Here is a 16814-nt window from a genome sequence, read left to right on the forward strand (position 1 = left end):
GGCCCTCTTCCGATTCATTTACAATTTATTTCCACATTTATTGCAAGCATTTCAGGCGTAAACATTTACAAATGAAATTGAGCATGCGATTGTGTTGCGTAAATTTTTTTAATAGCTATACAATTGCAGCAGTTAAGGATTCTGGGAACAGTACAGAGTTATCAGCGATGCAGAAGGAGCCCATCATAGTTCATTCTCGATTCTCGATTGCGGAAAAGTTTCCTGGACATTTTCCATGTGATTTATTAATGTTTAAGCCAATGCAACTTGCCAATCTTTGACAGATTGCGATAAGAGCAGGAACAAAGCAGAAGCGAGAAGAGAATATGCCCCGAAAGAACCTCAAAAGAAAATGGAAACTGTCAAAATGAGGCAAAATCAATGACAGTTGCAATTTGGAAAAGTTTTTGCACATCAAACCCCCACCCGAACCTTAGCCGAACGGTGCAGGAGCCAAGTTCATGATTCGGTTTCTGGGTTTCCTCTGCTTCGATCGTATCGTATGGGGCAATTAGCATTTTGTGGCAATGTTGCAACAATAATTCACAAGCCAGCAGGAGTTCCAGACCAGTCCAGCCCAGAAAAAAAAATGCAGAAGTCTGAGAGGGAAAAAAAATTATTTGATTATCCTGCGGCCATGCGCTGTCACAATTTTGCAGACTGCCCGCCGAGCGTGTCGACCGAGTGTCTGTCCGGTAGTCGAGGAGTCGAGGAGAAGTCCCACAGAGAAGTCCTGCTGCAGCAGCAGCACCCTGAAAAGTGCCACATCAGCGAAAGTCTGTTAACTTCCGGTTTATGGTTGCAGCAGCTTATGGAGTCATTTCCGCCTGCTCCTCCCCGGAGTCCGAGTCGGAGTCCTCGGCTGTGTCCTCGTCCTCGTCCAGATCCCATTCATTCGGCTCAGCCAGGCATCCAGGGTGCCATTCAGGCAGCCATGCAGCTGGCGGTGCCCGCAGACCATTCTATTAAATCATCATTTCATTCCTCCCCCGCGTCCTCCTACTGCTCCTGCTCCTGCACTGCGCTTGCGGTAATTTCTTTCTCATTTTTTGTATCCTCTATTTTTGGGTTGCAAGTGCTTCCTTTAGATTTATAATTAAGATTTGGTTAGCAGCAAATAGCGGCTCTTTTTGAATTTATGCGGCTGCTGCTCTGTTGCCTGCTGCCCATAACCGCGGTAATTTATCATATTTTTAGCGACAGTCTCTTACAAATTATATGGGCTGCAGCCAGCAGTAGGGGTTGGGGGCTAAAAACTTCTGAACAGTGCAATTTAATTACGCTGAGAGGCGCTGTGAGGATGGACAGTACCTGGGGTGAAGTGCAGCTGCGGTCCAAAGGGGCTCCAATAAGCCATCGGAATGATGGACGGCAGATCTCTTGCTCTGATAGTTATGCGTGGGACAGATCTTGATGATGAGTACACATATTGTAAATGGAGTTTTGACGATGTTATAATAGAGCAGGCTCTAGTCGGGCATAAAATGCCTCTCGAAACTCAATCCAATTTAATTCAATCGGTGAATGGGAAACGTTGGCTATGGCAGTGATCTTTAAAGCGCTTTTTGTCGGGTTGCTACTTGGCAGTGCCTGGGAGTTGCTAGAGGGACACAAGGTGAAAATATGCTTACACCTCTCGCTCTATGTGACTTCTGTTTGACTTTATCGTGCAGTCCTTGAATTCCCTGCTCTTCCGGAAGATTATCACCGAGTACAACAGCAAACATGTGTCGAACTATGAAGCATCGGTGAGTGCGGACTATTCGACTGTCAATTTTACCCTAAACTTTGTGCATACCATCACGGTGGATGTGTGGCTGAGGGCCACGCTGGCACAGCGCGTGTCCAAGAAGAAAAACAGCTACAGGAATGTCTTCACCTACGATGTCAATCTGTGCCACATAATGGGCAAGGGCAAAGGACAGAGCATAATCAATTACTGGCTGGAGAACATCATGAGGGATTCCAATATGCCCATGCATTGTCCCTTAAAGGAGGTAGGATAGCAAAACTATATATAAACTTTGAATTTGAGCTTTGCTCTCCAGGGAAACTATACCATGTTGAACATTCAAGCCGATAAGGAGACTATTCCCCGATTCATACGATCGGGTAGCTTCAGCATCGACTCCAACGTTTACATGAGGCAGTGGCACAACGATAACCTGACAAATACTATTTTTTATGTGGATATCAAAATGAAGTGAAGCTCAGGCTACGGCTCCGGCGAATGGGTAAACCGGCGCCATCGAATTTGTCACATTAAAACGCAATGAATCATTGAAGAGCTCAAATCTCCACTGGCTAACACAATTTCTCACTTCCAATCGAGTAAATCGTTGCACGTGCATTTCGCATAAATAAATTAATGAGCTCTCCAGTAAGGACACGGACATGGACACCGACACGGACACGGACACAGATTCGAGAAGAGTACGCTACGTGGGGCTGCATGCTGCGATTTATGCGAGTGCAAGTGCGGGCAAACTAAGCGCAAAATAATTTAAACACTGTCAATAATAGTTTGGGGACAAAGTATTTTTCCATCGACAAGTTGCTCCTTGCCATCGTCATCATCCTTTCCTCTCGACACGTTCGCACTGGGTTCTTTCCTTTTCCTTTCCTCGGATTTGCCATCAATTGCACTTCCGTTGAAGGAATGATGGGGCAAAGCACAATTCCTTGTATTTTGTCGAAGAAATCGAAAGAACCAAAGGAAGAACAAACGCCAGGCAGGGCCAATGCAACCAGACCCGGAGCCGGATCCAGAGTTGAAGACGGAGTAGGAGCTTCTTTTGAAACAAATGGAGAAGGAATCAGAATGGGGAACACAGGAGAAGTGGCATCGTGTACTCAAGGAAATTGCCATCATTATACTTGTCGCAGTTGTCGCACTTTGTGTTAAATAACGTTTAATGTTTGTTTGGCGTGAAATTGATTTACAAAGGAACACCGACCGCCGAATTGCTGCCATCGGATCAGAAGAAGGAGACCACTATCACCCGATGCGGCTTATGGGGCTTGGCCCTAACCCAGAATAATATACAATAAATTGAATCAATTTGTAGCCCTTCTGTGGCATCATTTCAAAGGCCTCCAATTAGATGGCTGGCTGGGCATTAGAACTAATTAGGCAAAGCCTCACCTGACTTTCACTCACTCACTGACATACTCTCATTACTCATCAGACATGTCTGCAGGCGTTGTCAGGAGCAGGAACAGGAGGAGGAGTAGTCGTTGGGGTTGGTGTTGGTTGGGGATCATCATACAACCTATAATTATACCAGCGGGAATCGGAACAAATTGGCGTGCACAAAGGCTTCGGGCAAATCATGTGGACCGCCCAGAGAGTGGGTGGCAGCGGCAATTAGGAAGCGATAAAGCTAAACGCTGCACACATTTGTATGTACATATGTATGTCCATCCCCCTCCGCCACATCGGAAGGAGCTGCTGCTGATTGCGAGAACAAGTCAAATGCAGTTAAAGAAAGCGTTAACAATTTTAGCCTAATGTGTGTTTTTTTTCACCATTTATTCGTTTAGAAGTAAGGTATATTTGTGCAAATAAAATCTTGGAATACTGTAGATGAACGAACTATCTATGTATCTAGTGCACCATATATGTAACATATTAGTGGGTATCTTATTGTCTAGTCGCCATGTCGACCATGTACATTTCTTACATTTTTCCTGTGTGATTTCCTCTGCTGTGTCTTTTGCTGCATGCGACAGCTGCGATCCCTGCTCACGACACAAGACACAAGGCAGACGGTGAGGATTCTGCAGCTAAATTGAATGTTCCATTCGGAGCATCTTTCACCCGTTCTCCGCATCGATAATCAACGCCATGCAGTGCAACATGTTGCAGCCTTGTACAGGATATTATTATTTCTCGCCATGAAACAGCTGCCACCATCCCTCCACATTTACTGCAGACGCAGCCAGGAATCAGAGTGGCAGAGATGGAGCAGTAATGATTGCATTCTCGATGGCTGGCTGTCTGGCTGCTTGGCTCAGTAGCTGCAGGAAGTGTCAACATCATTACGAGTATTACATCGATTATGTTTGAACTATAGCCGAGCTGGTTTTTTATTACGTTTCTGGGGTGTGGTTTAATTCGACAGGATCGTATCAATCATCAGGGTGAGGGTTTCCTCGTAGGTCTTGGTCTTGTACTTCCCGTAGAAGAACTCGACTTTGCCGCGGTACTCGCCCGGAATGAGGAACCTGTGGGTCATGGTGCTGCCCATGCGCCAGTTGTGCATATAGTAGTGGCCCACCTGGACGGGACAGTTATACATGAAATTACCGTGCTTCGTCATATCCTTGAACCAGGACTTGAACAGACTGTTCTTCACAGCCGAGGTGGCGGCACAGACGTCGTTCACCTGGCTGAAGACAGACTGGAAGTTCTTGGCATTCGCAAGTCGCAGCTGTATATCAAAGTGAACCTTAAAGCCCCTCACAATGGGTCTGCTCAAGTCCATTTCCATGTTCATCATATTCTTTGAAATGGTCAGGGAAAAGTTCCTGAAGTACTTTTCGTTATAGGTACAGTTGCCTGCCAGAAACTCCACACTACGCTCCTGTAAGAGATTTTAAGCTTAAGCAGGTGCATGCAATCCAATTCAGTTCCGAGACACATCTTACCCCATTAACAAGCTCAGATTTAAAGGAAAGAAAAATAATCACGGAGTAATTCAGCAATTTCCACATTTCAGAACCCACGACAAAACTCAAATGAAAAATGAAAAAAATATCAAAACCAATTATGGACATGGGGGAGCATTTATTTCCAAGTCATTAGCCAATAGCCAAGCGAGATGCATCGGATATTAGATCAGATATGGATGATGGCATCGGCCGTGCAGCTCATTATGAAGTCTTCGTCTTTGCCCTTGTACTTTCCGTAGAAGTTGTAGGTCTGCAAGCGGTACGATCCGCTAGTTATGAACGGCGGCACCAGGCCCTCCCCGAACTGCCAGCCCCTCAGATAGTAGTGTCCCGCATTGAGCGGGCACTGGCGCAGAAAGTTGCCGTATTTGAGCATGTTCGTGTACCACTTTTTGAACAGATTCATTTTGGCGGCGTTCACAATGTGGCACACGTCCACGTTGGTTGAGAAAAGGCTCTGGAAGCTCTTCGAGTTTCCCACTCGCAGCTGGAAATCCAGATGGGCCCGCCATCCTCTCCGCAGGGGCTGCCTTAGGTTCATGTCTAGAAATATCTGATCGTTGCGTATGCTAAAGGAGAAGTTGTCGAAGTATTCGCGGTTGAATCTGCTTTCACCTGCGATGAATCTGATGCTGCGATCCTGCCGGTACAGAGCGAATGATACTAAATGCACATTTCCGTTAAAAATACTCACCGCCTCTACGGAAGCAAGAAACAGAAACTCCATAAGCTGTAATATCCACATCAGCTGACGACTCATCTTTACTAAACCCAGGAGTCAGCTTGTGTTAACTATTCCAATACCAAATATATTAGTTAATTCAAGCATTGAGGCCTAACGGCCAGATATAACCGCTTCCTCTGTCTGCGAAAGATACATATGTATATAATTGGCCTGATAAAACTTTAGTTCAGCACGGCCTCCACATAAAATTCCAGAATCGGTTTCACATCGTTCTTCGTGAGCCTCCCGAAAAATAACGTTGCAGAGATGCGATAGTCTCCCTCGTGGAAGAACGAGGGCACTTGGCCTGCGTCCAGCGACCAGCGAAAAATTGCCCATCTTCAGCATTGATGTGAACCAGCGCCGATAGATCGACTCTTGGGCCCCTCTGATCCGGGAACAGTTGGTTATATCGTGCTGGAATATACTCTTGTAGGGCTTGTCCTTGCCAAGGCGGAATAAAAAGTCCACGTGCGTCTTTAGTCCTTGAGAAAGCGGCGAGACGACGACCATATCGATCATCAGTTTAGTATTGATAATCTGTACAGTGAAGTTGGAGAATATCTGCGGACTGTATCTACTGCCGCCCGTCTTCAAGGTAATTTTGCTGGCCTGTCATTGATTGTTCAATTTTCAAAAGATCTGTTAGATACAAACTCAATGCACTGACCAGACCACTTTCAGGCTTAAAGGCTGTAAGAGCAGTTAAATTCAACAAAATCTTAGCAAGTTTACGGACAAACATCGTTGAATGTTTTCAATACAAACTGATGGCAGAAAATAAAATATTTGTAAACGCTGAAAATAGAGATATTTAATGGGTTGGTGATTCCAGCTGCGTGATTGAGTAAAATCGTATACCCTGATAACAGTAATGAGCGTCGCTTGTCATTCTATTAGCATTGACTACGAGTTCGCCACTCCAATTTGATATCTGTTCAGTGATTACTCGCTGATGCTGGTTCTGGTAAACGCACATTATTAGTGATCATGATGCATAAATTTATCCACCACCATGTAGTTATTTAGGTTATATGTTCATAGCACAATACCTTACCTTACATTTCTTGTGATCGTCTCACTCTCACGACACATTGGAATAATTCTTCTTGAGATCGGAGTACTAAGTTAATTTAATGAGTTTATGTGAATTTCTTTTCGATATAGTGCGTAGACTTTTAGATATTTCAACTATCGATATAAGAAACGAGAAGGGACGTGTGAGACGCTTCTTACGCGTCACAACTTTTATACCCGGCACTCAGTACTACATCTGCAACTTAGCGGTTATTTGTCAAATTTAAAATTTTTTCTTCATCTGTCATTTACATCAACAACACTACTCACGCCAACAAGCTCCTTTAGCTCGCCACCCTCCCCTAGAAACACACACTGCAGAGTCAGGGCAGAGTCGCGGCATAGGCAGGGGCAGAGACGTGTCAGGGGCAGAGGCAGAGGCCATAAACTGCGCGAAGCAGAATGTGAATGAGAGAATATGTAAAAAACAAATATAAGCTGCGGGACGGGGTGGGTTTGGCCTCTGCAAATTCATTTCTTCATTGTGGCTATAATAATAATCCAATCATATCCCAATTAGGTGATCTGATAGATATGGTCATTCCCTACGGAATGGCGTTTTTAGTTTTCTGTTATCTTCAAAATTGATTTGGGTGGCCCCCTTTTGCGGGGGCGGAAGGGGGCGGGGCTCATTTTTGAAATACACTGGTTTCAGTGTGAGCATACAGCAGTCTGGTGCCAAAATTTGGTGGCTCTAGCTCTTATAGTCCCTGAGAACTAGCCGACATACAAGACGGTCAGCTATTGATGCTGATCAAGAATATATATGCTTTATGGGGTCGAAAACGTTTCCTTCTGTGCGTTACATAGAACCGTTATTCGCACAAATACAATCTATATATATAAAAGAAAGTCGTTTTTTGTGCAACACTTATAACTCGAGAACGGCTGGACCGATTGCCATGGTTTTTGATTTGTTGGATTTGTTTCCGTCGCGAGTAACAGAATACATCTAAAAACAACCTTTATCCTGTTTGTTGCGGCCTTAAAGCCAACAATTTATTTTTTTCTGAAGACATCATGTGTGTTTTCAGAAATTTGTCTAAAAAGTTAATTTGTTCATTTGTTGTTCATTTGTATTTGTATTTAATTATACCCGGTACTCGAAGAGTAAATAGGGTATATTGTATTTGTGCACAAAGTGAATGTATGTAACGCACAGAAGGAAACGTCTCCGACCCCATAAAGTATATATATTCTTGATCAGCATCAATAGCCGAGTCGATTGAGCCATGTCTGTCTGTCCGTCCGTCTGTCCGTCTGTCCGTCCGTCTTGTTGAGCGCCTGGATCTCAGAGACCATAAGAGCTAGAGCCACCAAATTTTGCATCCATACTTCTGTGTGCTCACACTGTTACAAGTGTATTTCAAAAAAGAGCCACGCCCCCTTCCGCCTCCGCAAAAGGGCGAAAACCTCCCAAATCTACAATTTTGAAGATAGCAGAAAACTAAAAAAGGCATTCCGTAGGGAATGACCATATCTATCAGATCACCAAATTGGGATCCGATTGGATCATTATTATAGCCACAATGAAGAATAATTTTAAGTGGCCAAAACCACCCCGTCCCGCAGCTTATAGCAGCACACTCTGCTTCGCGCAGTTTATGGCCTCTGCCGCTGCCCCTGCCGCGACTCTGCCCTGACTCTGCAGTGTGTGTTTCTAGGGGAGGGTGGCGAGCTAAAGGAGCGTTTTGGCGTGAGTAGTGTTGTTGACGTAGATGACAGATGAAGAAAAAATGTAAAATTTGACAAATAACCGAACATTGTAGTACTGAGTGCCGGGTATAAAAGTTGTGACGCGTAAGAAGCGTCTCACACGTCCCTTCTCGTTGTTCAGTTACAAGAAGATGAGAAATAAGTAGAAGGAACGAACATAGTGGAGTATCCAAATACATATGTATGTATGTATATATGTATGTATATATAAACATACATACATACTTTCATATAGAATATTATTTGATGCATTTATCCCACCCAGAAAATTTGGTCAGCACTGGCGTCTCTGTCTGAGTCTGTAGAAGCAAAACACGCGCGGAAGGTTTTTATATTTTTCACTTTGGATGAAAAGGTAAGTTTCGTTTATTGTTTTTTTGGAACTCGTTTTTTAAATTTTTAAATACATATTCTCAACTTCGTGACACAATTTTATAGATTCCTGCCACAAAATGAAAATCGAATAAAAAACCCAGACCGACACGTACCGATTCGTTTTTGATACCCAGTACTAACAGGAACTGTAATTATTTTCCCTCCCAAATCAGCGGAATTATTTACAAATATGCATTAATATGTATGTATGTGTGTACATACTATGTACATGAACGCTTAAACTTAACTCAACTTGACGATCTCATAAGCCCCATCAAATGACTATTATGCAACTTTAGTTTAGCACGGCTTCAACAGAGCACTCCAGCAGGGGATTATCTTCTTTCTTTTTGAAGCGGCCGTAGAAAAATCTGCCGGAGATGCGGTAGTCGCCTAGATAAAAGAAAGAGGGGACGTAGCTGGCGTCCAACGTCCAGCCGTGTAGATAGTAGTAGCCCTTCCCGATGGGACAGCTCGTGGCAAAGTTGCCCACCTTGAGCATGGACGTGAACCACCGCCTATAGATCGACTCTTGGGCCCCTCTGATTAGGGAACAGTAGTTTATATCGTGCTGGAATATACTCTGGTAGGGCTTGCCCTTGGTTAGGCGGAACTCGAAGCCCAAGTGCGCCTTTAGTCCCTGCGAAAGGGTCGAAACAAGCACCATATCCATTAACAGTTTGGTGTTAATTATCTGCATCGTGAAATTAGAGAATATCTGCCGGTTGTATCTGCAGTTTCCCGTCTTGAAGGTCATTTTGCTGGCCTGTAAATTGCATCGATAGATGGCCAGCTCATCCGTAAGATATAAACTGGATATACTTACCAGACCACTTTCACATAGGGCTTCCAAAGCCATAAAAATCACAAATTTTTGACCAAGTTTGGGGACAAACATTGCTGGATGATGTCAACGGGAACTTTGCCAATGAGGCAAACATTTGTAACCAACGATATTACGGTCTATTAATGGGGTTGTTATTGAAACAACGGGATTGATTGATAGATCGGAATACTTTGATACTACTAATTACCATTGCGTGTTACTTTAATTTTTAATTTTTTTGCATTGATGCCTCCACAGTGCACTGGATAAGGAATATCCGGCTCTTGGTGTGATACTTTCCGTAGTAGACCAGAGCCCGAAGGCGATAATCACCGTTCAGGAGGTACGAGGGCACCAGACCCATATCCACATGATAGCCCTTGAGATAGTAAGGTCCGGGCGGAATGGGACAGTTCTCCATAAAGTTGCTGTTCTTGGCCAAGCTCTTGATCCAGCGTCGGAAAAGCGATTCCTTAAGGCTCGAGAGCAGCTCACAGTAGTCCGTGTCGGTCTGGACCAGGCTCTGAAACTTTTTGGCATTCGTCAGCCGTAGCTGGACATCTATGTGACCCCGGAAGCCTGTCTTAAGGCCCTGTTCCAGATATATATCCGCCGTGATGGTGTTGTTGGCGAAGGTCACGTTCAGGGTTCTGAAATACTTTGGGTTCTTCTCACATTGGAGGCGGCTCAAGCTCACCGAACTGGGCTGGCAATGAAAAAGAGGCTGTTGGATCCTGCTCTCGGGTTATTTAATTTCTCCTCCAATGCTTACCTGAGCCATTGGCAGGGCTAGGAAGAGAACTAGGATGAATGCGTTCTCTGACATAACTGCTCCCTATTTGAGGTCTCAGTGCAATGGAAAGCGACTTTTATTGTTCGATTTGTGGTTTTGTTGCACGCGCATTCGATTTGCTAATTGGTTTTAAATTACTCTGAAATTGCTCATTGGGAATTGGTTTATTTATAGATGTTGGTATTTACATATACTCGTTTTATCTAAGAGCCAATTTTAGGTACCAATCTATGCTGCCTTCATAACCGCATAGATGTCTATGTCGAGGACAAAGTCCTCATGTCTGGTTTTGTGCTTCCCGTAGAAAAAGTGGCAGAACACGCGATAATCGCCGGCCATCAGGTAGTGCGGGACCAGTTGGGAGTCTAGCTTCCAGTTGCGCAGGAAGTAATGTCCTGGAGGCACTGGGCAATTAGTCATGAAGTTGCCGTGCTCGAGGATGCTTTGGAACCAGCTCTTGAACATACTAGACTTCACCGACGAGACCACAGCGCAGATGTCCAGGACGTAAGCGAAGAGCCGTTGGTAACTCTTTCTCTTATCCAGGCTGATTTGCACGTCCATGAGGACCTTGAGGCCCCGAGAAATCGTCCTGGGCGTCACCATGTCCAAATACAGGGTATTGTTGACGATTTCCAGGGTGAAGTTGTTGAAGTGTTTCTCATTGAATCTACACTTGCCCGTCTGGAAGAGAAAAGTGGACTGTGGAAAAAAATGTATGTTATTCGTGCCGACTCTACCAGGAATTACTTACTGCCTGCGTAGTGACCAAATGGTGGAAGGAAAGCAGCGTTATAATTGTGCATAGTTTCAACATTTCCCCGCTAATGACGGCTGCAAAATGAGAATTGAAAAATATTTTTCTCTCGACCACTCATTGAACTGCGTTCCAGACTAAATTGATTATAATTGATGCCACGGATTAAAATTGTGAATTGTGGGTCACACATCTAAACACATTTCCGGCCTTGAAATGCCGGTGGAATGTAACTTTTTAGCAGGAGTATCTTTAACTTCTGAAGGATTTCGGACTTCCGACTAGCTTAGTGTCTGCGTTTCAAGCAGAGCCCATTAGATTCTGGTTTCTAGTGGCTCCAGGAATTCCTTCTTTCACATTTCACTTCCGATCACTGTGAAATGGGGCACTGGACTTAGTTGAGGAGTACGTATAGACTTTGCACCTTATACCAGATTTTTAATTGTTAACCAAATGCAGTGTAAGTCCGCAGAGCTATTCCTAATAAATCTATTACTTCGACACCATCGCGTAGATGTCCATGTCGAGGGCAAACTCGTCATGGTTGGTCTTCTGCTTGCCGTAGAAAAAGTGCACCAATACGCGATAGTCGCCGGGCATCAGATAGTTCGGCACCAGTTGTGAATCCAGTTTCCAGTTGCGCAGGAAGTAATGGCCCTCGGGCACTGGGCAGTTGGCCATAAAGTTTCCGTGCTTGCGCATGCTCTCGAACCAGCTCTTAAAAATGCTGGTCTTTACCGAGGAGACAACGCTGCAGGCATCCAGGATGTGAGCGAAGAGCCGCTGGTAGCTCTTCCCCATGTCAAGGCTGATCTGGACATCGATTAGGACCTTTAGGCCACGTGGAATAGTCCTGGGAGTCACCATGTCCAAGTCCAAGGTGTTGTTGACGATGGTCATCGTGAAGTTATCAAAATACTTCTCATTGAATCTGCACTTGCCCGTCTGGAAGATAAAGCTTGACTGGGACACAAGTCCCTGTAATCCCTGCACGCTAGCGATCTCATCGATCTTCCATGCAATACTCACAGCCTGCGTGGCCACCAAATGGTGGAAGAAAAGCAGCGAAATAATTGTGAATAATTTCAACATTTCCCTGCCAGTGACAATTTCAGAATGAGACTCGATACATAATTTGGTGACTGAACTGAAAGAATTATACTAAATTGATTATAATTGAAGGCCGCAGTAAAATTGATGGGTTATATGTCACTTGTCGGTTATTTTATTTCAACAAAGAAGGCGCATGCGATCACAAAGTCCCTAGTTTTTCGCTTATCCTGATACTGTGTCATGTTGAATGTCACCTTATATTGTCCCGCATACAGGAAAGTGGGAAGAAATAGCGTGTTGTAGTTGTAGTCCTTCAGATAGTAGTGGCTGGGCTGCACGGGACAGTATCGCGGAAAGTTACCCGCCTCGAAGAGGGTGGAAAACCATCGCTTGAACATGCTGCTCTTCTTCAGGGCCAGTATGCTGCACATGTCCAGCGAGTACTGGAAGATCCTCTTGTACTCCCTAGACTTCTGAAGGCTTATGAGGAACCCCAAGTCCATCGTGATGCCCTTGTCTAAAGTACGTAGCAGGAATGTGTCGAAATATACCCTGGAATTCTTAACCACAAGTGACACGTTCGAAAGGTAGCTCCGATTGAAGTCGCTGCATACACTATCTATCATTTTTATTTTACCCATCTGGAAGGTGTTTCTTATAGTGCAAGTCGTCTAGGGCGTAGAAATATTTACCACATCTGACACAATAAAAAAAAACCAAAAAATGAGCACGAATCGTACGGAATTACGGAATTTCATTTATCTTTTCTATATTTATGTCAAATGCTGACTGAACCCCAAGTCCAAAAAGTTTCAGACTTAAGCGGGTGGTTACGCCCGAAACGTTTAAAATAATTGAGAATGGAGATCCATCCCAAATTGAGGTAAACAATTTTACGCATTTAAGAGCTGTTTCAAAATTGATTCAAGGTAGAATTTGGACCATGTTTTCCCAACGATTTTCATTTTTAATTTTCATTGTGAAATCAAACAAAACATTTAATGGATGCACCGATTGTGGGAGAAACAATAATTTATGCTAATGACAAATGCTCATTAGGCCATGGCTGCGATAGCCTATCAGTGTTTTCCGAGCCACAATTAAGTCTATTTTGGGTTGAACCAAGCCAAATGGAATTAGTTTCTCGCACAGTAGTGAAATATGAATATCCGAAAGTATTCCCAGTTAATAATTATACTATGGGCCTGGACTCTTCAAGGTGTTCGTGTGAGTGTAATAAAGTTTAAATGGTTTAAATAATTACAAAACAATTTACTACTTTCTTTAGAAAAATTTGAATATTCAGAGTGCCAAGTGCGACTACAACGGAAAATATATCGAGAGCTTCAATATATCAGCTATTTAAAACCGAGTCTCTTGTGAGTTGCAGACCAAAGTGAGGATCCCATCGGGAGTAATGTTTTACATGGGCCTTGAAAGGGGCGTGAGCCCTGTGGGACCCTACAATTCATTTTTCCAATACATTTTCCAATATTGCAAGACGATCGTCTCTTATCGCAGTAACTTGTTCAAGAGATGGGCCCTCAGCCTGCTCAAGAACGGACAGTTTCCTAGGAGGTGCCCTTGGTCGACAGGCACGTATTATCTCACGGACTGGCAGCTAAGTGACGATCTCGTACCCCAATTCATAGTCCCAGGATACTATCGGAGTAAAATTATATCCCATCTGGGAAGCTTGGGTGGAAAAAACTACGTAATATTGGTCGAATGTGTGATTATATCCAAATTGATTTGATTAGAGTGATTTTAAAACTCTTAAAATAAAGAATGAAGACACAAATAAGCTGGACAAGTACTTAAATTATCTTATCACAATAAACAAAAATTAAATATTCAAACTTTAAGCTCAGGTGCGCTATTCCCTGAGCTTTAATCCGCAACTTCTGGCGGACAGTCAGACAGTCAGTCATTCGTGTAGGGCTCATCTCATCCGAAATGCAGTCAACGTGTCTATGTTTATCCAGCGTGTGGTCGCCTTCCAGCTCCTACCCGGGGCGCCTATGTGAACGAACCACTGCAGAAAACAATTGCACGTAATTCTGCTTACGTTGTAACATTGCTACAATGCACGGATTGGGATGGCACGGAAAAAAGAAAACCTGCCTTACCATTTGATGGAGCCCTCTGTTTTTCTGTATTTTTGTACCCCCGTGCTTCCCTTCCTGTGGTTGCGACAGTCTGATGGCCAGACAGAGTGACAAAGAGGCAAAAAGCCAGCCAGACGGAGGAGAGAATGACAAACGAATAGTCAGACTGCCTGACAGACAGTTGGGCTGTCAGACGTCGACCTATGCGCTTGATCAGAATCGGGTCTGTCGAAACTAAGGCGCCATTTTCAATTGTCCAACGTTGTCTCGGCCTAAGCCCGAACTCCCGAGTTCCCCGTTTACCAGCAACCAGTTCCTGGTGTTGGCCAAATAAATGTCTTGACTTCTTTCTCCTTTTGTTTCTCTGTTTGTCCCTCTTTCGGCTTTCACTCCGTAACTGCCGGTCGCCTGACTGCGTGGCCTTCCTTCTGCTGGCAGCCTTAGTGACTGCCTTCATGCCTTCCTTCCTGTACCCGTGTGCCTGCATATTGCATTTATTTACATAGGCCTGGTCTGACTTTTGATTTTAAGCTCTTTCGCTCTGCTCTGCACTCTCCTCTAACTCAATTCCCTTTTCGAGGCGGCCCTACACGCCAGGTACACCTACATCTCTACGCTCCAGAAATGAGTGTGTTGTGTGTATGGCTATGTGTGCGTGTGGTTGAGTGTGGCTTTATGTATTTGCGGATGCATTTATGTACGTGCTCTGCCTCGTCCTGTGTAGGTCTCCCGTGTAGGGATGCTGTCTTTGGACCGTGACCATCACCACAAACGTGATGTGTGATTTTTGTTGCTTGAAGTTTCCGGATTATGTGGACTGTGCCGACTAAAGTGCAACTTGTACTTTAATGCTTTAGAAAGTACTCTATTCGATGTTTCTTTGCTCTAATGACATGCTGGCTCGAAGACTACTCATTATGTGGGATAAGGAGCGCGGAGAAAAAATCGGTATGATAGAAAGAACATTTGTAAACATTCTAAAAACTTTAATTTCAATCGAAAGTTCAGTGGATGAGAAACAATAGCATATGGTCAAACTTTCTTTCTTGGGCTCCCATAATCGCTGCGACTGTCCTCATATATTTTTCTACCCACTGATTGCCTTAAGAATGCTACAGACAAGCAAAAAAGAAATGGGAAATTGTCTCGTCAACGATTTCGACCGCATTTCTGATTCTGATTTGGCCAGACAATATTGTTTCTCCTCGTTGCGTTCCTCTTCGTTGGCACTCCAATTTGAAACGGCAATCAAAAGTGCAACGGAGGAAGACAATTTTCACACTTGGCATGAAAGAAATATATATTTTGCTTGGCAAATATGCTGACCCCTCAGTGCAAACAAGCAGCAGGCTGGAGAGAGCAGTGCAGTAGCAGCAGCATTGGCAGTGGCAGTGGCACTCGTGCGAGGCGAAAGAAAACGTCATCATAAATGCCCCGAAATGGGACCCAGAAGACAGAAGGCAGCAAAAGGCAGCCGCAACAGTGCCAGAAAGGCGCAGCAATCAGAGGCGCCTGGAAATGTGCAATGCGAAAAATCAACACAGGACAACGAGAACGAGAAACGACCCCAATTACCCTTGGTTCGGCTCATGCGAATGGTAAAAGGAGCGAAAAATCCCTGCATATTTACAGGCGTTGGCATGAAAATTTGTCACCTAGCAGAGCAAACACCACCGAATGCTCTGTGTGTGTGCCTCTGTGTCTGTGTGTGTGGAATGTAATCGAGCCTACATCTGTAGATATGCAACGCCTGTACAACAAGAAGGCCCCAGTAATCGACACTTGGGCGAGGCAAACTGTTTGCCGAAAGAGCTCTGCCCTCGCCTGCCCGTGCCTCCGTGTCGCACTTCGTTGCCGTTCGCTGCGTTTGCGCCTACTGGCATGCAATTGTAGGGGCAAGGATGCACGGCTCGCCTGGAAATGTGCAACCCAGGGATTGGTCGCCAACCGGCATGCTCATAAAGTTTTCATGGCCGGACGGGATTGGTCCAGCTTGTGAGTCCAGGGGAGGATCGTGGTGCGCATGAGCGGGGAGAGAGAACGGGGCCAGGATGCGCTCAGCAAATAGTAGGAGCCCCCCACGGTATGCTACAGTATGTTGCTACTTTTTTGGCTATTTTCCACAGTTAAGAGGGTTCGTTCGGTTCGTCCTGCGATTAAAGCTTTGCTTTGCGCGTGGTGAAAATCGGGTCGGGACAGCCACTGCTCTCAAGTGGTGGTGGTTTTTCCACCCATGCACATTTTTATGTGCGAACTAATTGCATTGGAATGTTGATGTCCATCTTCCCGATGTACTGCGATGTCCAGTATTTGCATGCGCTCTTCGAATGTTTGACATTGATTGCATTTTCAATTTGTATCAATGTGGGAGCCATTCGATTCGAGAGTTCGATTATTGATCTCAACATTTTTATGAAATTGTATTCTCAAGGCAAAGAATTATTCTCTAGATTTACCTATGATGTGTATCAAATACATCTGTGCGAATATACATCCTTAGCTATGGCAGGAGATCTCGCATTCTTGAATTACGATCAAGTCTTTGCTATTCAGTTGTTTTATTGTCCTCAATGGGCCTTCCATTCAATTACAATTACTTTAGCCTTCATTTTCCATTTGAATGTTTCCACCCCAAGTAATACCCTTGGGCCTCAGCTTTTGTGGAGACTTTCGCATCTGTCTCGCTCTCATTGTTGCTCTCCTCTAAATTA

General features: G+C 44.4%; 9 protein-coding genes across 9 annotated transcripts; 1 reads left to right on the forward strand and 8 right to left on the reverse strand.

Annotated features, from left to right (window-relative positions):
* Positions 1-1540: 1540 nt before the first annotated feature.
* Positions 1541-2207, forward strand: LOC117893219. The gene is made up of 3 exons (XM_034799753.1): positions 1541-1615; positions 1674-1997; positions 2049-2207. The coding sequence occupies exons 1-3, from the start codon at positions 1541-1543 to the stop codon at positions 2205-2207; spliced, it is 558 nt and encodes a 185-aa protein (XP_034655644.1).
* A 1905-nt stretch (positions 2208-4112) lies between these two features.
* On the reverse strand, positions 4113-4716 carry LOC117893220. The gene is made up of 2 exons (XM_034799754.1): positions 4651-4716; positions 4113-4586 (listed from the first exon to the last, which is right to left on the reverse strand). Exons 1-2 carry the CDS (start codon positions 4714-4716, stop codon positions 4113-4115), a joined length of 540 nt encoding a protein of 179 aa, XP_034655645.1.
* A 124-nt stretch (positions 4717-4840) lies between these two features.
* On the reverse strand, positions 4841-5434 carry LOC117893221. Its single transcript, XM_034799756.1, has 2 exons — positions 5369-5434; positions 4841-5314 (listed from the first exon to the last, which is right to left on the reverse strand). Exons 1-2 carry the CDS (start codon positions 5432-5434, stop codon positions 4841-4843), a joined length of 540 nt encoding a protein of 179 aa, XP_034655647.1.
* A 146-nt stretch (positions 5435-5580) lies between these two features.
* On the reverse strand, positions 5581-6377 carry LOC117893222. Its single transcript, XM_034799757.1, is given in 3 exon segments — positions 5581-5722; positions 5724-6010; positions 6348-6377. Coding segments are annotated over 3 exon segments (459 nt in total).
* Positions 6378-8857: 2480 nt separating this feature from the next.
* On the reverse strand, positions 8858-9323 carry LOC117894675. The gene has a single exon (XM_034801853.1). The coding sequence runs from the start codon at positions 9321-9323 to the stop codon at positions 8862-8864; it is 462 nt and encodes a 153-aa protein (XP_034657744.1). The 3' UTR covers positions 8858-8861.
* Positions 9324-9621: 298 nt separating this feature from the next.
* On the reverse strand, positions 9622-10257 carry LOC117893224. The gene is made up of 2 exons (XM_034799761.1): positions 10165-10257; positions 9622-10098 (listed from the first exon to the last, which is right to left on the reverse strand). Exons 1-2 carry the CDS (start codon positions 10216-10218, stop codon positions 9622-9624), a joined length of 531 nt encoding a protein of 176 aa, XP_034655652.1. The 5' UTR covers positions 10219-10257.
* Positions 10258-10413: 156 nt separating this feature from the next.
* LOC117893225 lies at positions 10414-11145 on the reverse strand. The gene is made up of 3 exons (XM_034799762.1): positions 11134-11145; positions 10940-11050; positions 10414-10869 (listed from the first exon to the last, which is right to left on the reverse strand). Exons 1-3 carry the CDS (start codon positions 11143-11145, stop codon positions 10414-10416), a joined length of 579 nt encoding a protein of 192 aa, XP_034655653.1.
* Positions 11146-11365: 220 nt separating this feature from the next.
* LOC117894628 lies at positions 11366-12034 on the reverse strand. The gene is made up of 2 exons (XM_034801793.1): positions 11972-12034; positions 11366-11887 (listed from the first exon to the last, which is right to left on the reverse strand). The coding sequence occupies exons 1-2, from the start codon at positions 12032-12034 to the stop codon at positions 11435-11437; spliced, it is 516 nt and encodes a 171-aa protein (XP_034657684.1). The 3' UTR covers positions 11366-11434.
* A 128-nt stretch (positions 12035-12162) lies between these two features.
* On the reverse strand, positions 12163-12636 carry LOC117893228. Its single transcript, XM_034799764.1, has one exon. It carries the CDS (start codon positions 12634-12636, stop codon positions 12163-12165), a length of 474 nt encoding a protein of 157 aa, XP_034655655.1.
* Positions 12637-16814: the final 4178 nt, after the last annotated feature.

This window comes from Drosophila subobscura, chromosome J (genome assembly GCF_008121235.1).
Source record: "Drosophila subobscura isolate 14011-0131.10 chromosome J, UCBerk_Dsub_1.0, whole genome shotgun sequence".
NCBI classification, from domain to species: Eukaryota; Metazoa; Arthropoda; class Insecta; order Diptera; family Drosophilidae; genus Drosophila; species Drosophila subobscura.